Below are 24,652 nucleotides of genomic sequence, written 5' to 3'. Positions count from 1 at the left end.
CCGCACCCCACCCGCACCCGCTCCTATGAGGGGCGGGTGCCCCAGGGCGGACACTGTCCAGGCAGCCTGTCCTCACCTCCCCCCAGGCGGCGGGCGGCGGCTCCACGGGAGGGTAGTACTTGGGCACATCCCAGGCCACCGCTGCCATGAACCACTTGAAGTCCTTGCACCTGAGCTGTTTGCGCAGCTCCTTCTGGGCCGAGATGTCCCCCGTGGAGAGATGCCTGTACTCTGGGCGCCGCTGGTAAATGTACTCGGCAAATTCATCCATCCAGGTCTCAGCCACCCGCTTCAGGTTCTGTGCAGCAGAAAAGAATGCGAAGGGTTTAGCTGCGCAGCAGATTGACAACTGGAAAGTAAAGGAAATCAGAGCACCTCAGCAGCTATGGCTGTGGCTCATTCTCAGTAAGGGTTCAGATCCGCAAGGTGTGGGATATGATGAGCTGAGGCTTTGCAAGCATGTCTGCTTCTGGCATGGGGTTCGAATGCCCAGTAGATAGTCAGCCAGTCAGTTAAAATCCAGCTGACAGTAAAAACAACTTTCCCATCCTTGTTGATGTATGATTAGAGCCTCCTTCTTCCCCCCATATAGAACTAAAGGAATTGAAACAGGAAATAATGAAGTTCCTCTTAGGTATCAGATTGCTTGAATGAACAAATACCTGTTATGCTCTTCTCCCCATTATAGAAAAAACCCTGTGTTGCTTCAGTTCAAGGCCTCGTGTTCTGATGATACTGATAAGTGTGACGTGTCAGCTAGTGGCATTTGGTAAATTACCACGCAGAGGCAGGGTCCAGGGAAGGGCAACGTAGCTAGTCCTCCCTCTGAGCTTCCCTGGCATGGAGGCCCAGAGGGTGGATGGCAGGCAAACACCAGCCCTTCCGGACAGAGAGTGAGTGGGTTCGGGGCGGGACTTCCGCCCCTTGTCAGTTTTGGAGTTGAGTCAATATTTTGCTGGTTCTGGGTCTCACCTGCCTGCAGAAGGTGCCCTCAGTTAAATGTCTCTACTTCATGGTAAAGGCAACATTGTGGGCTGTCTGTGGGATTCGGGGAGCTGCCCTCGAATCTGGCACCTGGAGGTATTGTGAAGCTGAGCGCTATTCCTAGTAGTGCAGAGAGCACACTTTGGCTCGGATGCAGACAGGTTTCTTTGGGAAGAATTTGGCTCCGATGAGATGTTATCGCGGCCCCGCGGGTGCCATCTTGGGGAGCGGAGAGAGCAACTGCACCCTACATTGAACGCCCGGCCCCCTCGTACACGGTCTCCTAGGCTGGGTCCCCCTGCTGCTACTTGCTGTGTGTCCTGACTTCTTGATTTACGTGCCCAGTTGCGTGAACCTGGACCCTTTGTATTGAGTTTCTCATTGGCTCTTAGGTGATAAAATGAGCAGAATGACTGGAAACTTTATACCTACTGGCATAGTGATGAAAACAAAAACTAGCGACATTTAGGAAAATCACTGTAGCATACATATTTCTATGAAATCCTAACCAGAGCCTGGACCTATGGAATCCTAACCCTGGGCCACGCCTAGAGCTCTGTTGCATTTAGAGACACTTTGCTGATATTTTTCTTTCCTTTTTTTGTTTTCTGTGTAGAAGAACTGGGATGTAGGACAGAGGTCAGAGGGGTGAGAGGATTCACCAGAGTGGGGATCAGCACAGGTTCATGACTGAATACACTGCTGAGGGCAGCAGCGGGCGTGTCAGAAGAGGTCTGGCGCCATGTGGGTCAGCTCCCTGGCTGGAGATTGCGCTCTGGAGGCAGCTCTGTTAGTGCTGAGATTCAACCGCTACACCACCAGCGGGGCCCTGATAATTTATTTGTAATGGGGTTTCCTGTCTTAGCACGTCTACCTCCAGAGGGCCTTTGCCCCATCTGACCTTGAACCCCATTTCTCCCATGGACTCTGTGGTCACTTTTGGTCAATGCTGGGTACCAGGTAGGGCTCCGTGAATACGGCAAAAGGCAGAAAGGAGACAGCCGTCTCTCGGTTGCTTCTGTGAGGCTTGTTCGGTAAGGTTCCCGGCATGGGGAGCGTGAGCCTCTTCTCAGAGCTACGTGCTGCTTTACACCTCTGTGGGCTCATGTTGCCCCATCACACAGTCCACTCCTCTGGCTCCAGTTGTGGTCAACCCTGTTCTGGAATATTCTAACCTTTGCCAGAGATTCTGACCTGATTTGTTTGGAAAGGGAACGGAACTGGTGAGGTGTTGTAGCTCCTGCTTTTGATGGTGCCATGTACTATGTATATACATCTCAGTAATTGCTATGTCCTTGGTATCCTTTCCCTCTGATAAATGTTCTGGATGAAACACACTCCATTTTCATTTGTCCTTGGTTAGATAATTTTTAAGGTCAGTGAAAAGATTCGAAGATAGAATGGAGAATAATTAGTTCATGATACTCAAACTTTATATTCAAATTTGATTTAGGCTGTAGTTACAACCTTTGTCCTAACCCCAATTATTCCATAAAGTGAAAATATTTAATTTGCACTGACATTCTGCTTTTCTGATAAGCGAGAATGAGTAAAGGCAGGGGATGGCAAAAAGCAAAGGCAAAGAGATAAATTACCCAGGAATAATGAAAAGGTGACTTTATTAAGTGGGACCATGCCTTCGAAATTCTGATGGCTTGCAAGAAAGCTTTGTCACAAGAGTCTATTTTGCCTTGGGTAAGTAAACACTTTTGTACGGAAAATGCCAAAGTCAAGGATAGCTCTGTTTTGTTTTGTTTTTGTTTAAATGCCAGCACCTGTCCTGATTACAAGCACATGTGTGCTCATCCGAGCATGCTAATCATTGAATTAATAAAAGACTATATTATAAAATCAACGTGAGTCAATTCATAGCATGTGAATTCACCAAGACACTGAAATTGGAACCAGTTTTTAAAGAATATTATTGCTAAAGTGTAGATTTTTTTGTGTGTGTGCTTTAGGATTTTGAAGTGGAAATGGGGACTATTGTGAAAACTCAAAGAGGTATTAGCTACTTTAGATGCGTCCAGTGGGAAATGAGCCAAAGGATCATGACAGATGTACTAGTGGTGCTAACTAAGATCAATAAGTAAAAGCAACAGGCGATAGCATGCTGGTAATTGTCAGCAACGTTCGGGACCTTTTAGTGCAGTTAACCAGGATACTAGCCAGGTAGCTTTGCATTTTCATGCCCGTTTCCAATGGAAACACTTGGCTACAGGTTAGGTTTGCTGATTTCCTGAACATTCCGAAGGAAGCAGCACTGTCATGGGTGTATCCCAGGGGTGATGTCAAATAATCAATTCCTTTTGTTGTAGTTTTTCATGAGATGGGGGAAAAGGAATACCATAATAATGGCATAAAACATACCAGTCAGTATTCCTATAGATCTGGTTGCTAAATAAACATTTAAATCAATTTACAACCTCTGACTGCTGTCTGCTGTCACCTCTGACTCCCTGGATATCCTTGATTACAAACCCTCTACCCTCTACTCTCTGGAATTTTCTGTCAGGAGGAAACTTTCATAAGAGTAGATGCTATTGCCAAAGAATAGCCTTCACTCCCAACCTTCACTCCCAAACAGTTCAGGTGACTGGCTGAATAAAATCATTCTGAGCTTATTATTCTGGAAATAACAATACACTGTGTTAATTTGCCATTGTCATCCTGAATCAGTGCTTAGTTCTTGGGAAACCACAGCTGAGAAATATTATAAGTAGCTGCAGGAAGTTTCATTGGCTGTAGAATAACATAAATTGTAGCATCTATAGTCTTGATTGTTGAGTATATTTAGCCTCTGCAGGGAAGACTTTAATATTTGAGGTCACCAGGTCTAATCTGCAAGAGCACAGATGCACAAATTCAAATACACGGAGGCAATGGGATAGAAATAAAGCGATGCTTCTTACACGTTCCTAGCTAAGCACACACATGTAGAATCATAAAACGGAGGCATATCAATATCATGCCTTACAAGAGATGGTAGCAAGGAGTAAAACAAGCTGACTTGACCCATCTCTCTCTGACATGGAGTAAGCATAGGTGGAGGTGAAGAGAGGAAAGTTATTAAGAGGAAAGAAGGAGGAAAGTGTGGACTGCTTATTCTGTCGCCATACAGGTCATACCAGCTCTCAGGAGATGGTTCTGTAAAGGTCGTCCTCTCTGTGGGAAACAGCTGTTGGCTGGGATGCTAATTTTGTGAGATTTAAATAAAATCGCTTCATCCCAAATTGTACACTTTTGTCTTCCCTGAGATTGGTGTGGACTACAGGGGTGTGTGTTTGGTCATTCACCCTTCAGTTTCCTCTTCCAGCACTTTCCCTGCCTACCGGCCTCCTTCCTAGGACTTCTGGCCCTGCAGAGATGTGAGATGTGGGGTGTCCAGGAGCTTTCTTCGTCTCTCAAACATCTCTTAGGTAGATCAGCTAGGCAGAGATTTGGGTGAAGGTTTTCAGGAAATGGCAGAGATGTGTCAACAACAACCCATGAAGAGGGAGTATTTCACTCAACTGTTCAGACTCTTTGGCTGCTATAGAGAATTTCACTCTGACCAAAATCACCTTCTTGGGGTCTTTTAGCTTCCTGCCATGGTGCAATCCTGCTCGAAATTCCCCTCTTGGGTCTCCTTTGCACGGCTACCGTGGGATATAATAATTTCTCCCCTCTTTTCATGCAGAGTAATTTAGCTTCTCATTGTGGCCGCTTACACTGGCCAAACTACCTTTCTGTACCCAAAATGTCCAATCCCAGGTGTTCTGCTCAGCAGAGATAATGCCCCTAAAAAAATCAAACAGTTGGTTCTTGAATTATGTCCCGTGCCCCAACTTCTGTTTCCAAAGGGTTGCCTACTGTTCAGGACACTCCACAATAGGCCCCCAACAAGCCTCTTTAATTCTGTTCCCCACAAAGCCTTCTGTTTAGGAGAACTGCTTTACTAATCACCACTGAGGAAAATGCAGTCTCCCCTGCCTTTGTCTACACAGCTTCCCCTGCTTCAGTTCACTCTTCTCCCATTTGTCCAGTCATGTCCACTCAGAAACTCTCTTCTTATTTCCCCCCATTAATGTTGCCAGGTAAAATATGGAGGGCAGTAGACATGTGTTTCAGGTAAACAACACATAATTTTAAAGTGTAAATACAGTTAGCAGTCATATCATACTTGTATTATTATTATTATTTTTTAAGATTTAAGAACTGGGGTACAGGCCAGAGATGTGGAGGGTGAGAGGATTCACCAGAGACAGAGTGGGGAACAGAACAGGCAGATCGATGAAGTACACTGCTGAGGGAAGCAGCGGGCGGGTCAGGAGACGTCTGCCGCGCCATGTGGTCACCTCCGGGGCAGACGGGAATCGAACTCATGTGGAAGGGGCTTTAGCTTCTCAGTGCTGTGCTTTAACCCGCTGCGCCACCAGGGAGAGCCATATATTTGTATTATTAATATTATCTGGGACACACTTATACTGACACAATTGCTTGCTTATTTTAAATGCAAACTTCACTGGACCTCCTGTCTTTTATCTGCTAAAACTGGCAACTCTACTCCTGATATACATCATGTGCCCAAATGTTTTTTAATTCATTAAATGAAGATGCAGAATCTGGCAGAGTTTGGTGCTATTGCCAATACAGTGAATGTTTTGCTGCTGGGGAGATTATTCCAGAGAAATTGCAAGCACTCTGCAGAGAAAGCTGCTATGTAACGCACGGCTGATGTAAATAGGCTTCCCAATCCCTCTGTGACAGTCCTCGCACCCCCATCCTCTACCTGTGATGCAGGCAGGGAAGCCACCACTCACTACTTCTTTAGGGAAGCTAAAGAGAATAGTAGTGCTAATTGATAGGTAGGGTGTGGGCATAGCAGGCCTTGGATGGATGAGTTAGGGCTTCCTGTAAACATCTGTCTGAAAATAAGAGGAAAGCTTTCTGTCTCTCCACAGCTGGGCTGCTTCTTCTAGACTCTGGTATAGTTGAACAAGACCATTTGGGGGATTAGATTGAGGGTGCAGGATCAGCCCCATTCAAGGAGAATCTGGGGGGTTTTCACCTGCTGGGATTATATTCAGTATGGAAGTCACTTCACAGCTGGAAAGATTAACTACAGGACAGCTTAGGTGAATTAAACTGTGGACTCTCGGGATGGGGTTGCTCGGCATCCTGTTTAACAGGTGGACTAAATCGTGAGTGGGCGGGTAGCTGCTGAAGATCTTGCTTAACAGTCTGTCCCTCTAGACTGACCAAAGGTGCCATACGTAGACCATGGGGGCTGTCGCCTAACCAGTGGTGTTTCAGTTTCCTTTGGCAGGGGTGAGGGAGGGGCAAGGGCCCTGTGTGCAGTTAATAAAAATCTTGACCAAGTCTCTTGACCAAGGACACTAAGATCTCATTAATATGCTAAAATGTACCTGCCAGAGGGAAGAATTCAGATGCTAATGAGATTTGTGACCAGACTAAACCATCTATGCATGCCTAACTTCGTACAGGTAGGGAGGCCACTCCACAGCTGGCAAGAATAGTGGGGCTAACTGATAGCAGAGGGGACCTCTAGGCTCTGTGGAATTCCTTCCCGAAGAAAGCAAAAGGCCCACAGCTTTGGTAGCAGCCACAGGAGCTGAGGAATAGATTTATTTTTGGCATAGAAAGTGAAGGATCTGTGTGTGTGTGTGTGTGTTTAAGATGTATTTATTTATGCTTACAGAACTGGGGTACAGGCCAGAGGTATGGTGGGTGAGAGGATTCACCAGAGACAGAGTGGGGAGCAGAACAGGCAGATCAATGAAGTACACTGCTGAGGGGAGCAGCAGGTGGGTCAGGAGAGGTCTGCTGCACCATATGGGTCAGCTCCCTGGCCAGGAATCAAACTCATGCTGCAGTGGCTTCTGAGAGCTTCATAATGCCATGCTTTAACCCACTGTGTCACCATTGAGAGCCAGGATTGCTCTGTTTTTAAAAGCTGCAGACTTTTGTACTTTCTAAATGAGAATGAGTCAAGGCTGCTATTCTGGGCACCTTCTCTGCACCAGACTTCGAGGGCATCCTCTGCTTTTATGTCCCCTTCTGTGGTTCCTTGCTTGTCACAACAGGCTCCTGCTTTCAACCCAAACTGGAGTTAATCTCTCTGTTGTCTGCATTGCCCAGATATATTGCAACAGACCATTGAGTCCATTCATACAGCCTGATTTTTGAGGTCTTAGAATTTAAGTCTGGTTTTCTTTGCACTCATCAGTGCTAAATATATCCTTAATTCTAGAGTAAAAGTAATAATGATAATGATGATGATAGCAATAATAATAATAAAATAGCTGAAGAAAGAGAATTTTTTTACTTAACCCTCTGTAATGCAATGGCTTATCAGCTTAGTAGTTCATCAGGTTTTTCAACTGATCTTTTCCCAGGGGTGTTAAATCACAATTCTAGTCCAGCAAATCTAGAACAGAGTTCCTGCTCTGAATGATTATCTTTTTGTGCAGCAGTAGCAAAACCAGATAGTTTCCATCATACCTGTGGGCTCATGAAGCCACAAAAATCAATCTGCTAGTTGTTTTTTTTTTTTTTTAAGATTTATTTACTTATGCACACAGAACTGAGGTGCAGGCCAGAGGTGCAGGGACAGTGAGAGGATTCATCAGAGACAGAGCAGGGAGCAGAACAGGCAGATGGATGCAGTACAATCCTGAGGAGAGCCGCTGGCGGGTCAGGAGAGGTCTGCTGCGCCATGTAGATCACCTCCTGGGCAGGGATCGAACTCATGCTGAAGTGGCTTTTGCTTCTTACTGCAGTGCTTTAACCTGTTGCGCCACCAGGAAGGGCCCTAATTGTTTTTTTTTGTTTGTTTTTTTTTTTTTTTTCTTTTTGCCAGCAACATTTCGGACCCTACTGTTTGATTATCCTACAAAACACAATCTGTTCAGTGTTTGGGCATGTTTTCTGGAGCTGGCTGCTTTCTGGCATGAGGTTGTCCTGTGCGTATGCATTATCAGGGCCATCAGAAGCCTGTTTCTATCACTTATGCAGTCCAGTCATTACATGCATACCCAGGTGACCCCAACCCCAGGCTGTGCTTGCATTAATATTAAACTATTGCATTACAGAGGGTTAAGTAAAAAATTTCTCTTTCTTCAGTTGTCTTTATCATCATCATCATCACTTTTACTCTAGAAACTGCCTATAGCTGGCAAAGCTCATCTCACCCATAAACAGTTTCCTATTTGCCCTGGTCACTTCTCCAGCAAAGAATTGCATCCTTTATACCATGATTTAAAAATCTGTGCTGGTTCGAATGCATTTCTTGCCTCCTCTTTGAAGTTTAAGAGCAATCTAGTAGCTCATTGTCCCACCCCCCACGCCTTCTTATCACTGTTAATGTGATGTCATCCTGGATACAGCTCAAAGAAGGTCTCTTTAAGAGCGCCTCAGCCTCCCTGTGATTATTCAGCCAGTGCTACTGCTCTCTGATCTGAATTCTTTGAAGTCAGTGGGAAGCCTTCAGCATCAGGAGAGGATGGATAATCCAGGCCTAAAAAGGGAGGCGGCTCTGACAGGCAATTTCCTTTCTTTTGCTTAAGGCTGTGTGAGCATTTTGCAAGCAATTACCTGCTCTAGGCAGTTTTGATTTAATTTAATTATATCTCTATTATATTTTTAGCTGAACATTTTTTATATTTATGGTAGTGTTTCTGATAGCATCTGACATAGTTTTTAGATAGAGGGCCACAAACCAAATACAACCTCCAGATTATTTTTCTACATATCTTAATTTTAAAAAGGCACATAAGCCTAATTTCAGAAGTCTTATTAAGGAATAACGATATGACTGTCCATGTTAAAAGTGTGCAATTTGGTATATTTTGACATGTGTCTATAGGAGTGCAACCATCCTCCAAATCACGACAGTGGGTCTACCACCTCCATGTTGTTTCATAGCCTCTGTGAAATCCTTTCCCCTTCTTCTGATACTTCTTTCATTATCAAGCAACCACTGTTGTACTTTAAAATAAGATTTTCTTTTTAGAGCAGTTTAGTAAAACTAAGTATCAGCGGTAGAGATTTCCCATAACACCCCACTGCACCCCCCCACCCCCACGCATGGCTACTCCCGTATCAACAACCCCTTCAACATGGCGCATTTGTGACGACTCCTGAACCTATACCCATGCGGGATCATCACGCAGAGTCTGTAGTCTGCCTTATGGTTCACGCTTGGTGTTGGATACAACTGATGGATCTACTTTTAGCCCTACAATTTAGTTTTCATTTTCTAGAATTTTATGTAGATAGAATCATAAAGTACATGTTCATTTTGCCTGGCTTCTTTCACTTGGTCTAATTACCCAGTGATTCATTCCTGTACTTGTACTATCCCTCCTTATCACCTTCCATATGGTGGCCATGCCATACCGGTTTACCCACTTGTCTGTTGGTGGCTGTTTCAGTTGTTTCTACTGTTGGGTGATTACAAGCAAAATGACTATAGTTTTGTACAAGTCTTCAGGGACATTTGCTTTGTTTCTCTTGGTTAAATATCATTTTTTTTTTGTTTTTTAAAGATTTATTTATGCATACTAGAACTGGGGTATAGACGAGAGGTGCATGGAGGTGAGAGGATTCACGAGAGACAGAGTGGGGAGCAGAACAGGCAGATTGATGAAATACACTGCTGAGAGGGAGCAGCGGGGAGACAGGAGAGGTCTGCCCTGCTATGTGGGTCATCTCCCTGGCTAGGAATCGAACTTCTGCTGAAATGACTGGGATAGTTTAATAACGCTGAGACTTTAACCCTTGTACAGTCAGGGAAGCTCTTGGTATATCTTGCAGTGAACAGCCTGGTCCTCTTATCTTTTGATGCAACTGTTGAACTGTTTTCTAAGGACATTGCTCCAGTTACATTCCCAGTAGCTTTGAGCATTCCAGTTACACCATAACCTCTCCAACACTCATGTGACCAAGCATGACTTTGGCCATTATAAATGTACAAGTGTGGAGTGATTTTTCATGGTAGTTTTAATTTACATTTCCCAAATGACTAATGATGCTAAATATTTTCCTTCATTTCTGATTTAATATCTGTGCATCTTCTTAGGTGAAGTATCTGTTTCAATTTTGTACCCCTATTTTCTTATTATCAAATTTGAGAGCTCTTCACATATTCTGGATATAAGTCCCCTGTCAGCAATGTGATTTGTAAATATTTCCTCCCAGTTTGTGTCTTGTCTTTTTCAGGGCCTTATGAAGAGTGGAGAACCTTAATTTTGAAAAAGTTCAAATTACCAGTTTTTTCTTCTAAGGATAAGTGCTTGTAGTGTCATATCTAAGATGGCCTTTGTCATCTTCCTGAACTGATCTCTGCTCTTAGTTATCCACTGATATATCATAAATTTTCCCACAGTAGAGAAATTAAGATAACAAATATTAAAAAATAATCTTGCACATTTTCAGTGGGTCGGATACTTGGGAGTGGTTTGGTGTAACCAGCTAGCTTGAATTTCTTGTGGTCCAGTCAGATTTTGGCTGAAGAAGAGTCTTCTTATGTCTTCAATGGGTGGGACAATCTTCCTCCAGGGTGGCTCAGTCCCATGTCTGGCAAACTGGAGTTTCTCTTGGTGGGAGGACTCACCTTTCCCCAATGTGGACCTCTCTGAGGGCTGCTTGAGTGCTGGGTGACTTCCCCCCACGTGAGCCAAGGTCACAGTGGAAGCTGCAATGCCATTTATGACCACACCAGAAGCAAAATACAAGAATAATTGGAAAAAAGGGAACAATAGAGTATCTTATCTCTTATCTTCTCACTTTTTAAGAGTGTATTTGGCTGAAATTGAGGATAGAATGATTATTCATGTTTGGTTCTGTTGACTACCAAGAAAGAAGAGATAACTAAAGCTGGTGGAATTGCTGAAGGGACCCCATATAAATAGAGGTGTATGTCAGGCGGCTATACCTGAGACGGCCATACTGGCCAGTCCCCTCAGGGTCCAGACAAGTTCCGGGTTGAGCACTGGTTGCTCCAGACACAGTGCCGGGAGCTGGAAGTTACGATTGATGGGTGTGGTGTGGCTTCTTTAATGGCTTCAAGGGCTGGCGGCATGTGGGAGCACAAGCTGACAAACAGATCCTGGTGGTGCAGAGTGGCCATTGCTGCTAACCAGTGGAGTGGGAGCAGGTTGGGGGAAAGTCTAGAAACACTGGGGTGTAATCTGAAGGATGCTCATTTCCTGCAATCAAGCAAAGGTGTCTTATGCCTTCCCATGCTGGAGTATACACAAGGCGGTATGAAATCCAAACAAAACCCAAATCCCACAATGCAACGGGGAAATATGTCTGGGTAAATGTTGTGTAAAATGCCAGATTGAGTTAAGGACTTTGTGCATACTGAGGAAGTTAGCAAGGAAGGGTGAACATTTTAAAATCGATTAAGTGAACAAATATTCATTGTCAAAATAGTGTGTGGATACCAGTGAGGTAATTTTGTTCATCAATAATTTTTATATTCATACCAGTATATAAGATTAGGATAAAGTTTCTTTTACTTCTCCCTACCCTGTTTCCATCCTTCATTTTGTCCATTGATAAGGAAAACTCCTGGATTTTGCTGCTACTATTAGATGTACAACTGCACAGTAAAATGAAATAAATTGTTAAGACTGAAAATGTGGCCCTCCTGCTGGTGCAACAGGTTATATAAAGCACAGCACTGTGAAGCTGCCTTCCCTGCAGTAGGTGCAAGGTTGATCCTGGTCCGAGGTGACCCACATGGCGTGGCAGACCTCTCCTGACCAGCCCGCAGCTCCCCTCAGCAGTGTACTTTGTCGATCTGCCTGTTCTGCTCCCCACTCTGTCTCTGTTTAATCCTTTCACCCACCACACCTCTGGCCTGTACCCCAATTCTGTAAGCATAAATAAATAAATCTTAAAAAAAAAAAACTGAAAACGAAAGGGAGGAGGATCTTATTTTCGATGACAGTTAACACCTTTGCTTTTTATATATATATAAATCATGCTCAGCATTTCTGGCCATCAAATACAGTTCAGGTGTTTTTGTTCCCTCACAAGAACACCCACAGCCAGCTGTCAAACAGATTAAGCTGAACGTTACTCCATGTTATCAGCATTTACTCCATGTTATCAGTTATTATTAGAGTTGGCTTCATTTCCTGTCCTTTATGTTTTTAATAGCTCTTGAGGAGTCCTTAAGTTGAAATGGTATCAGTGCCAGATTTAGCATTCTGTGAACTTTTAGTTTTATAAAGTGTTCTCAGATGAACACCCAAGAACACCCAAGCGTCCAGACACCGGCTGCCGGGTGGTTTGTGGCCATTTCTCAGCTCCAGAGAGTCAAGCGGAGCGATTTCCTCCATCACAAATAACATCCAACTGGAGAGACACAGGGTTGGGATTACGCTTGCAAATGGAATTTTGCCACGAGCCAATAAACTATCAATAAACTATTGGAGACAAGGGTGATTAGAACAGAACAGACTCGGGGGGCAGCGACCCCGGCACCCCGCTGTATATCTGCACAACCAATTTCCCACCCGCAGTCTCTGCGTCCAGGGGCTCCTGTGTCTTCCCCAGCCCACCCGGGTCCTAAGAGGCAGAGTCAGAAAGCGGCCAGCCCGCCCTTGGCCCTCCGCAATAGCTGCATTTTGGGTTACGGAGATGTCAGCACGCTAAACTATCTTAATGTGCTGGAGTGTCGCCGCTTCATTTGGTAGCAGCGGGGACCCATTTTGTCTAAGCAGACTCGCTCCTCTCTGAGGCTTCAGAGCAGTTGTGAACGCAGGAAAATGCTCTCGCCTCTAATGGGGATAATGATAAAAATGCAATTATAATTCCCCCTAGCCCACAAATGGGGCTCACCTTGCAGTTTGTTGCTCAGGAGTTTTGAAAAAAGAAAAGCTATCTAAATGCTAAGTACCTATGCGCAGTGACCAGCGGGTCTAGGTAGGGGTAAATAGCGGAAAACAGACTGCAGGGAAGGGCGCCTTAAGAAAGAGCAAGTAAATTCCGCCTAAAGTTCATTAAGAATGGGGAAGTGATTAGTCTTGGCAAGCAATTATCATGTAAATACTTAGGACTGCCACTGAAATAACCTATCTGCTACAGAATTTTCCAGTAGGCTGAACAAAAACAAATGGGAACTCTTGGTCCTGCCTGGAGAGGCTGAGTCTTGTGGAACACTGTTCCGGGGCTTGGGGGCTGCCGCCTCCATGACAGCCTCAATTTTGCACACTGGCAAGTCTTAGCTAATTGCTAATTGATTCTCCGGTCATAGCTGAGGCGGAAAGTTGGGGAAGCACAGAGGAATATTTGAAACAAACTGAGCAAAATAATGTTGGGAAGAATATGTCAGTTCTGGAGAGCTGGGAAAAACAGACAGAGCCAATAAATTGGGAGAATCCAAACCAAAACTGAGTTTTGAGGGAAATTGCAATTTTAAAATGTCTTCAGGGCTCTCCTTGGTGGTGCAATGGGTTAAAGCACCACATTATGAAGCTCCCCAAAGCCACTGCAGTACTAGTTCGATTCCTGGCCAGGGAGCTGACCCACATGGCGCCTCAGACCTCTTCTGACCTGCCCGCTGCTCCCCTCAGCAATGTATTTCAGTCTGCCTGTTCTGCTCCCCACTCTGTCTCTGGTGAATCCTCTTACCCACCACACCTCTGGCCTATACCTCAGTTCTGTAAGCATAACTAAATAAATCTTAAAAAAAAAAATCATGTCTTTACTCCACATTTTTTTTCAAGATTCATTTTCATTTATTTATGCAGACAAGAACTGGGGTGTAAGCCAGCGGTGTGGCAGGGGGCAGTGTGTGGGGGGGTGGATGCTAAGAGTATCCACCAGAGGCAGAGTGGGGAGCAGAACAGGCAGACTGACCAAAATATACAGCTGAGGGGAGCAGCAGGGAGACAGGAGAGGTCTGCTGTGCCACGTGGGTCAGCTCGCTGGCTGGGGATGCAACGGAGGGAACTCAGACCACAGCTGTGATCATACTCAGTGATAGCACTGAGACTTAACCCCTGTGCCACCAGGGAGGCCCCAAATTTTACTTAAAAAATTTAAACATCCTTGTCTGTATTTTCACAGTATGGATTCTCCCCTCAGGTAGAGTCATCATAGCTTTCCTGCCACCAAAGCACCACAGGCCCCCACCACTGTCCACTGTGGCCCCCTCCCCACCCCCCATTTTCTACTCTTCTCCGATCCCTCCTTGTCCCCCCTCAACCCCTCCTGAAAGCTCAGACCTATTTGTGCAGTGGTGGATCAATCTGTCTTTGTCTGATCCTGTGTGTGGTTCTTGTGTGGTTCTCTAGATTCCACAGATACGAGACATTTATCTTTCTCCTCTTGGCTCCCTGTTTTCTATCTCCTCTCTCTAGGTCCTTTGACAGACTGAATAGTTTTACTTCACCTATTTCCTCATATTCAAAACAAAAATAAAATGTCTAGTGCTCAAAAAAGGGACATCATTAGACATGACTACAGCTTCTCCACCTGTACTGTGTCTCAGATACTTAATCTCTAGAACGGGGAGGTATCCCTGAGTGAGGTGATGTTTCATGAGAAAGAACCGACTGGATATACTGTGGAAAGGTCCAGGTCATAGGCATTTCTGCCTGGCACGTAGCTGACCCCTGGAATGATACTTCTGGAAGAATTTCTCTAGCCTGAATCTTCTTGGAGGCTCCAGCTGACATTTACCTTCATGACATACAATGAACTCATCATACCTAAAAGATTCATTGAGTCATTAGTATCACAGAACAAACTCACAACTGACTCTTAGGGTGACTCTCATGAAGGATAATGCAATATTATTTATGGGTGAGCTTTGAATGTCTTAAATAAAAAGCTCCAACGAGATAGGAAATATTCTATTTTAAAATGAGGCCAACAGAAACAAAAGCTTGATTACGTTCTGTGAATCTAATTCTTGCCACAGTCTAGATTCCCTTTTTGTTACACTCTAAGGAATAATTAGACATAGTTATTGTTTCAGAGGAATTGCTTCCATGCAGAAGTTCTAGCCATTCATGCCGGCTGAATCTTTCGAGATGGGTTCATCATTTCCCCTGTGACCCTGAATTCAACGATGATTTTAAATCAAGCACCTCAACTCTGTAGTAGGGAGCAGTGTTGGCTGCCAGTGAGGGCTGTGGCTGTTACGCTCCAGCTCAGTTTGCTGGGCAGTTTTAGGAGAGTAGACTGATTTACAGTCATGGGGGGAGAAACATCAATTTGGGGGAGCGTCCATTTCCCATTTATCATCGTACTTGAGAGCCTTGCTGGTGATTTTATTTTCAGATATCAAATCAGTCAGTTTGCTCTTGTTAATGCTTTTCCTCAACTGATATATTTTTCAAACATGAACAAGGGTGGGAGAGAGAGTGTGTGTGTATCGGATGCCACGTTCTCCTGTTTAAACTACTTTGGGGTGGTAGCGCCTCAGTGCACAACAAGGAGGCTTCATCAATGGGTCCAGGTGGTCTGATTTTGACATCAAGGTTTTCTCCTCAGCGCCACCCTCCACCCCAGGGATTTAGAGGGTCTGAGAGGTGGTTAGTAGGACTGTCATCAGGGATGTGACCTTGGAAGGAAGGTACGTGTGGAAACACGTTAAAAGTCATTTCATGGGCCTCCCTGGTGTCTCAGGGGTTAAGTCTCGGCTCTATCAAGCTATTGCCAGCCACTGTGGTGTTGAGTTCAAGCCCTGGCCAGGGGGCTGACCCACATGGCGCAGTAGACCTTTCCTGTCTCACCTACTGCTCCCCTTAGATCCACCTGTTCTGCTCCCCACTCTGTCTCTGGTGAACCATCTCACCCCCTGCACCTCTGACCTACACCCTAGCTTTTGTATGCATGAATAAATAAAATAAATCTTAAAAGCCATTTCACACTTGGAGAGGCAAAGCAACTGTTCTTCCTTAGCCCTCAGATTTAACCTTCATGCCTTGAGTATAATAAACAGGAAACTTCAAAAGTCACTATTCTCCCTGGAGGGGAGAAGTCAAATACTGTTCAAAAATAAACAACCATGTAAAAAATAAATATCAAAAAAATAAGTGAAGTACACATTGCCTCCCTGCAGTCTACAGGAAGAGGGCTGCACTGGGCTCGCCTGAGCCTTCCTGGATCTCATTCCCTGTTCAACGCCCACATCACAACTCTCAGTGCCCATTCCTTCCTGCTGGTACTTTGGGGGTGCTGAAACCCCTGCTCTGACCATTTACCCAGGGCTTCCCGGTGACTGCAGCGGCACCCGGGACCCCCAGGCCTGGGCTCACCATTGCAGTTTGACTCACTTGGCCTTTGACCTCCAACCTTCAAAGTGACTTACTGACACTTTCACGTGCTACGGCCAATCTTGAGCTTTCAGATTTTTATGGGGACCTGACTTCCTGGGTTTTATAGCTCTTATCCTAAAACATAGATAATGATGGCCATAAATGCAAATGCAGTTCTAGAAAAGGTGCTATTGACACCATGTCAGTAACAAATCCAGGATACAGTCCTTCCATCTGCATTTTCTGTTGTCCCCAGCAGAAGTAGGGGGAGGCGGGGGGTGAGAGTGAGCTCCCACTTTGTCTCCCGTGAAAGCCTGCCTGTGGAGGAGCAATGGAAGGGGTGTGGACCCTTGGGATTCTCCTGGGAAGTCCCCTGGGCCCAGCGGCCCCTCTGGAGTCTGCTGTTGGCTACAACTCGCTCGTCCTGTCTCTGCTGTTACAGCCACCTGGCTCAGACCCAGAGGCTTGACGGTCCCCAAACACACAGGGGAGTCTGAGTGTCAGAGACTGCTGCTCCTCAGCAGTGCTCGGCTCACCTCACAGCCAGGGATGGAAGGTTTCTCGGGTTTCCATCCTTTGGCCGCTCAGCCTGGCCCTGAAGGCCCCGGGCCTGCCCCAGGGGCAAGGAACTTGCTTCCTCTTCTGTGATGCAGGCTCAGTGGCATCCCAGAGAAGGGGCAAAAGCCATGGGGCCTTCGTGGGGCCTGCCTAGTCCCCTCACAACTCCGGGTCGGGTGGGCTTTCCTCAGGGACTGGCTGGGAAGCCTGGTGTAAAGACATCACAGCTGGCTGGCACTGAACTCTGAGGCCTTTTGGCAACATACCTAGTTTTACCAATGGGAGGCCAGTGAGCGGTCTGGTTCCCAGGTGAGGCCCAGGTGTAAGCCCCTGTGGGCCAGACTTACGCACTTGGGGGGAACTGACGGGGGTACTAATTTCTATCTATGCCAATAATGCCATTAGTAAAGATCTACTGCTCAGTGTCCTGCCATACAAAGCGAAGCCTGTAATTACAGTGTTGAAAAGGTGACACTGAACTGAGTAGGTTTGGCTTTGGGATGCTTATTTTGCTCAGTTCCCTAGGACTGGCTGGAGAGTGCCGGACACTGGTCCTGAGCTTGAGAAACACTATTCTGTGAACCTTCTTCCTTTATTCCTGGAATCCTCTTTCGATTCAAAAGCTGTGGAACCCTGGTCCCTTCCTCTACCCTCTCCCTGTTATATATCACTACAACGAATTTGAAAATTATTTGTTGTCTGTTGGCTTCATGTATGAAAATATAGTGTCTTCTAACTAGATTGTACACAGAAGGCACTGAATAATTATTTGAATTTAGTGTTGTTTTTTTTTAAAGATTTATTTATTTATGCACACAGAACTGGGGTATAGGCCAGAGGTGCAGGGGCAGTGAGGGGATTCACCAGAGACAGAGTGGGGAGCAGGACAGGCTGACTGACTGAAATAACTGCGGAGGGAGTAGCAGGTGAGACAGGAGAGGTCTGCCGCACCATGTGGGTCACCTCCCTGGCTGGGGATCGAACTCGTGCCACAGTGGCTGTGGACAGCTTCCTAGTGCTATGCTTTAACCCTTTGCGCCATAGGGAGGGCGCAATTAATTGAATTTAGTTCTGTAATATACACCTATATGCTGTTTAGAGGACTGTGGGCTGTTGACATACTCACACTCACACACACGTGTGTGTTTTTGAAATCCACTGGAGTCCTAATTGATGTAGGCTCGTAAGTGAAAGATGCATGTTTTAAAGAATTAAGAGAACTCTGTGAAATCAGAACACAAGCCTTCGGTGCAGACTTCCTTCCATCTCCTAATGAGGTTACAGAGATGAGAGCTACCTGGTAAGCAGAGAAAGCATCTTCAAAGTCATCACTTCTTGCTGATTTAGTAAGAATGCAGGGTGTAGCCGTTTTTGAGGTTCTCCCACAAAACATCAGAATTGTTTTTCATTTTAGTGTACTTTTCTGTTTAGAAACTCATAAAATGTTGCTTAGAGTGACAGTTGAAGTTTAATATTTATGGCTTTCTGATTGCTCTAGCAGTTCAGAAAAAAATAATGATGAGCCCTCAAATAAAATTTAAGTGGGAAAGATTAAAAATCAGAATTATGGACTTTTTTGCATTTGAATAAATACTTTTTGCTGGATATTTTATAGGCTAACCCTAGCTTTTCTCTATGTGACAGTCCTTGAAAAGCACTTTATTTCTTACTCAAAAATATGTGACCAGATTAATTTTTTGAAAATAAACCTTTTCAGGTCAGTAAACTGTTCCCCCAGCTGTTCCACTCTATTTTGAGTAGAAACAAGACACACACCGCTCACCCTGCAAAGGCACAGCTTGGATTGGGACACAGTTGGGGACCTCTTGAGTGAGTGAGAAAGACAGAGGGCATCTCCTTGTTCATTTTGGGACATTGCATTTTACTTTTTTTGTCGTTGGCACATGGATGGTCAAAAGAGTTCACTGACCGTTTTGTGGATTCTTGTTCCTCTGAATGAGTTTTCAGATTCTTGAGTAGTAGTTATGAGGACTAAATTAAATCTAGGTTCTAATCAAAATGTAGCTTTATTTTTTTAAGGATTTATTTATTTATGCATACAGAACTGGGGCACAGACCAGAGGTGCAGAGGTAGTGAGAGGATCCTCCAGAGACAGGGGGGAGCAGAACAGGCAGATCAGCGAAATACACTGCTGAGGGGAGCAGCGGGCGAGACAGGACAGGTCTGCTGAGCCATGAGGGTCACCTCCCGTGCTGGGGATCCAACTTGTACTGAAGCAACAACAGTTGCAATGCTGCACTGTTAAGGACCAGCCTTGTGATGGAGGAGTCTCTTTGGCTACTTAGTGGAGAATGTCTAACATCTGACTCAATTTTTGCGAAAGGTAGAAAATATGACCGCGTCCCATCAGGGAGTGGGGAAGTTGACTTCACAGACTGTTTTCTGTCCCTGCTCTAAAGGGAGTAGAGTAACAGGGTGATCCTCAGGAAAAGGGGAAGTTCCAGGTCCCCATCCCACCCAGAAGGAGGGTGGAGCTGAGCAGAGAAGTGAGGAGAAGAAGAGGAATCTGAGGAGGAAGGAAGCAGGATGGAGAGCCAGAAGGAGACCCAAGGAAGCCACAGGGAGCAGAGGGAGTCTTGGAAAGAAACCGTGTTTATTTCTTGGCCCTGGACTGGTTGACACAGATGTGGGTGAGAGACCTGTGGGGAAGTTGACAATGGACGTTGTTTATCTTAATTTTGACTGTGCTCTTTTCCTCCCAGACTTGTCTGGCCATGTCTGACCCTTTTCTATGGGTCCCAGCCAGAAGGTGCTTTAGGCTTGTGGCGGCTTTCAGGCCTTGCTCTGGGCCAAAAGTCCCTTTTGGGTTGACTTTTGCCCACGAGGGGATGGGTAACTGCAGGTGTTTGATTTAGAAATTATATTCTTTGTCTTCCGTATTGTATATTTACTGTTTTAAAGTCCCTTTTCATTAAAGTCTGACATGTTTTGTCTTGGTTGCGGTGGATGGCAGAACCCACGTAGAGCAGGCAGGTTTGGGGGTTCAGTGGTGCCTCTCTCCCTGCTCTGTCACAGTAGGTCTTGCCTAAGGAGGAATAAACTGTTGGCAAATAATCTCAGAAAAGGAGTAAGGAAGGCTGCTCCTTCCCCCAAGCAGTCTCAGTATTGTAAATGAAAATCTTACACTTCATGAACCTGCTGACGCTTTAGGTAGAACTTGCCCCGGCAGCATTTTCCTGTCGAAGTTCTCGCTGATAATTAGATCTTTCAGGAAATGTTGGTTGAGTTCTTACCGGGCCTAGTTGTAGTGTTGGGAGAAGAGCTTGCCATGTGGGACTGATGTCTTATGTCAGTCCTAGCTTATCGCTAACCTGGCATACGTTTCAACATAACTTGTTTTGTGAATTTATTGAGTTTCCTATCAAAGACTCACATAGATGTATGTTGTGGCCTAACCAGGAAGAGACCCCAAGTGAGTAATTTGGGATTAGCGTCGTAGGCAAATATTGTGCAAAGTGATGCAGAGAACACCTCTTTCTGTATTTGCATTTGAGCAGTGGCAAGGGCATCTGGGGCAGGTACAGCTAACCTGACTGTGGAGAAAGTAGCATTGAGAACAAAAAAAATGGCCAGGATTGGTATTATGTTCAGGTATTATGTTCTCCCAAGCATGTATGGAAACACTTAAAAGATAGAAAAGCAGGGCCCTCCTCGGTGGCACGGCAGTTTAAAGCACTGCACTAAGAAGCTAAAGCCGCTTCCGCATGAGTTCCATCCCCGCCCCGAGGTGACCCACATGGCGTGGCAGACCTCTCCTGACCCACCGCCCGCTGCTCCCCTCAGCAGTGTACTTCGTCGATCTGCCTGTTCTGCTCCCCACTCTGTCCCTAGTGAAGCCTCTCACCACCCCTGAGCCTCTGGCCTGTACCCCAGTTCTGTATGCATAAACAAATAAATCTTTTAAAAAAAAAAAGGAAAGGTAGAAAAGCATTCTTGCATTTCATCTATGAAAAGCATTTTGTTCAAAACAATAGCTGAAAAAATATGTTGGGGTTGGCTAATTTTGGAATTTTGAGGATGGAGGAGATATTCTAGACAGAGATGCCCAGTTAGAGATGAGAAAGTGGACTTTGGGTGCCCCTCCCCCACTCCCACTTTTCCCATTGCCATCTAACTCGGGGCGGGGGAAGGAACTGGACATCCGTTCCCAAACCCGGTCTTAAAATACTACTTTGCTATTTATCTTTCATGTGAGCATGATCTAGCCATCTTGCTGATCTTCAGCTTTGCCATCTACAAAATAAAGGTCAGAATACCAACTCCGGTTGGTGAAGAATAAGTAGGTTACCTGTGAAAGTGCTTTGAAGCAATGAATAACAGACATTAGCATCATATACTTAAGAAATGGGAATAAAACTCTCTAAAAGCTTAAACCCACTAAGTGGACTGGCAAGTGTGGAGTTTTGATTTTGGTCTGGTGTTTCTGCCAAAATGCCTTAAACTGTACCCTTAGTCTGTCTTCAGAAAGCCATCATCAAGTCCAACTTGTTCAGCTCCCAGTTACTCACTCTTGCCAGGCTGGTCCCAGATGGAACTTTGTAAGGGACGTACTTTCTGTAGATGTGACCAACTCTAGAACACGGAACGTCAAACATTTCTCCTCCACACATCCAAACCTAAAGAAGGGAAATTTGAAAGTATAACAAAAGAGAATAGTAAATCTCCCACAACAATGGAATTATTATCAATGTATAAAAAAATTTCCAAATTTCTTATAGTCTGTGAGTCAAACTAAGTATAATAGTTTGCATTTTTTATAAGTGCCTAACCAAAAAAGAATACCACATTTTCAAAAAGTCTGGATTCATAAAAGTATAGAACCAAAATACTAGCTCAGTAAAATCTACTTTCTATGGACAGCATTGGCAATTAAAAAAAAAATCCTACTAGAATTTTGTCACAGGTCTTGCATTGAACTTCTGTTTATATTTGTTATGATAAACTTGTGAAATCATTTAAGAAAATATATTGAAATTTTTATTTTACAATATGAAAAAGAAATTTCTAGAAAGGGCAAATGAAACTAGATATATGCATATTTTAAGTTATATCTAGGTTCTGAAACTTAAAAATGATAGTTGCATTCTATTTTCTCTCCATCCTTGATCTATTCACAGGTCTGGAAAATAATTGATTAGTGGTGTCAGATCAGGGAATATTAAACTCAAGGTACATGTTGAGATTCTGTGCTTGTGTTTAGTAGCAAAAATGGTCCCATTTTGGCAGGCCGCCCATTCAGACAGAAATACAATTACTCACATTTTTAGATAACAGACTACTTTCCTGTAAAAGGATTACTTAACAAAACATAAATTTATGCTTCATTAATATACTAGATTTTTAAATATTTTATTTGCAGAAAAAAAAAGGAAAAGAGTTAGATACCATAAAGTTTGGTTTTATGTGACTATATCACAGTGCTCAGACATTTAATCAAACTTTATTCTGATGTTTCCATAAGAGTGTTTTGGATGAGATTAATTTTTCAACTGATGGACTTCCAACCAGTTCTTGACATCAGCCTTGCTAATCTCCCTTGTAGATTTTGGATTTACTAATCCTTGACAATCATGTGAGCCAATTCCTTGAAACTTCTCTCTCTCTTTTGCTTCCTCCCCATATCCTCTCGATATTGTTTCTCTGCAGAGCCCTGACTCATACAGATGTACAATTTGTTTTAAAGGGTCATGTAGAAAGAGAAAAAGAAATGTTTTTTTTCCCTAACTTATATTTGTTTCCATCTTCTTTCATTAATATGAATGACAATCCACATGAGACTGGTGAACAAATAGTGATTGGGGAGAATGGAAGCCCAAAGGGAAGGAAATTCAATGATTAAAAATACTCAATTGTGGGCCCTCCTTGGTGGCGCAGCAGGTTAAAGCACAGCACTAAGAAGCTGAAGCCACTTCAGCATGAGTTCGATCCCCAACCTGGAGATGACCCACATGGCGCAGCAGACCTCTCCTCACCCGCCCGCTGCTCCCCTCAGCAGTGTGCTTCATCAGTCAGCCTGTCCTGCTCCCCGCTCTGTCTCTGGAGAATCCTCTCATTGCCCCTGCACCTCTGGCCTGTCCCCCAATTTTGTATGACTAAATAAATAAATCTTAAAAAAAAATACTCGATTGCTCTAAGTGAGCTCAGGACTTCTCAGGGCATCAAGTTCACCTTGAACTACCTAGTCATGTTTTAGATCAGGACAAGAGAAATGTTCTTATGGCTCTGTCTGGGAGGGGCAGGGACATTCCACATCCCAGTCCTACCAGCTTTGGGAAAGCTCTTGAGAGCTCAAGCTCTGTGAGATTAAACATAATGTGACTAGATATCCAGACTTGCCCTAGGGCATATAAAAATCAGCCCTCCCAGAGCAGAATTAAGAGTAACATAAAACAAACATCACTAGCATAGAGAGTTTAGTAGGTCCTGTTCTACCTGCCTGAATTCTTAGGCTAGTTTCTGCATACACATAATGTGGACAAGGGATACAAACTGTGTCTTAGGAGGAACAATAGAAAGAACTAGAGATATGTAATCTTGATAAGGCGAAATTCCAAGAAATCCCTTTCCCTTATTGAAGAACCTAGTATTCAGTGGAGATTTTCTATAGCACTTCAAAGAGAATTAGGATTAATAGAATGGAGCTATAAAGACTTCAACTCAATGGTAGGAAGAACTTTCTAATAGACAGAATGACTGAAGTCAACATGGGCTCCCTGAATCACTGGATGTGTTAACATCGGTAGTAGAGGACACTTTGAACACAAGTGGACAATGTTGGATGACCAGTTGACCTGGCTGATGTTTTAAGATAATTCTAATAACAAGAGCTAACATTTATCCATGCTTACCATGCTCCTTTCCCTTTCATACTCACATTCAATGTCAGGTTTCACCATTTCTCCCATTATAAAAGTGGGGGAAAAGATGATCTACAAAGACCTAGTAACTTGCCCAAAACCATACTAGTGGCCACCTCCAGAACAGCGAGGGGACTCTCCAGGGCCCATGCTTAGTCAATAGTCCATCTACAGCCAGCAAGCCCTGCCTTAGAGGATCAGATAGTAAATACTTTAAGCTTTGTAATTTGTGTGACCTTTCGAAGACATGGGCGTATTTCTGTAAACATTTCCAAATCAACAGGCAGGAGGCGAGGGTCACTCACTACTTTTCTATAAAGTACGTAGTCTTTAAAAACATTGGCCTTTAGTGAATCAAAGCTAGTATGTATGGGAGATAGCGTTTTCCAAAACCGGACACCAGAATATTGCCCGTTGCACAGACTTCCCCACACTGTGGCCTTGGTACCCACCCTTTAAGGCATGGCTTCTGCCCTCTCTCCTTGAATTTGCATGTGCTGATGAATGCTTGGCTCAACAGAGTACAGAGGAGATGATGGAGGTTAGGTCTAACAGGCAATGTGGTTTCTGTAGGTTTTGTGACTCTGATTGCCATCTGAGTGGTTTGTGGCGTTGTGATAGAGTTTGGGTCACAGAGAAGCAATGTGTTCTTAGGTCAACAGCCTTGGTTGTTTTAACTGACAACCAGCTTCAACTCCCAGCCAGGGAAGGGGAAATTCCTCCAAAGGAGTCCAGCTTCTAGCTGTTGAGTCACCCCCAGTGGAAGCCCCGGATGTCATGCCCCATCCTTTTGTAGGTTCCTGGATTTGGAACCTGTGAAATCTGTGAATTTAACTGTTTTTCATGCTGCTAGATTTTGGGTGCTTTGTTATGTAAAAATAGTAGGTGGAGATTTGCAAAACCATGAAAGAGGTGAAGAAACCCAAATATATTGCTCTTTCCCCCCC

At 44.5% G+C, this 24,652-nt stretch overlaps 1 protein-coding gene across 2 annotated transcripts in view; it reads right to left on the bottom strand.

Annotated features, from left to right (window-relative positions):
- The window catches only part of GALNTL6 (polypeptide N-acetylgalactosaminyltransferase-like 6), an 849,045-nt gene that overhangs the window by 45,535 nt on the left and 778,858 nt on the right, over positions 1 to 24,652 (bottom strand). For both annotated transcript variants that reach the window (XM_004682397.2, XM_012724993.1), the window contains exons 9-10: positions 21,357 to 21,464; positions 77 to 298 (exon numbers count right to left, since the gene is read on the bottom strand). In XM_004682397.2, the coding sequence (XP_004682454.1) occupies positions 77 to 298; positions 21,357 to 21,464 (330 nt within the window). The remainder of the gene's footprint in view (positions 1 to 76; positions 299 to 21,356; positions 21,465 to 24,652) is intronic.

Source organism: Condylura cristata, unplaced genomic scaffold (assembly GCF_000260355.1).
Source record: "Condylura cristata isolate star-nosed mole 26May11 unplaced genomic scaffold, ConCri1.0 scaffold00014, whole genome shotgun sequence".
NCBI lineage: Eukaryota > Metazoa > Chordata > Mammalia > Eulipotyphla > Talpidae > Condylura > Condylura cristata.
The sequence above is the reverse complement of the archived record's forward strand: the minus strand, read 5'-3'. Positions and strand labels throughout refer to the sequence as shown.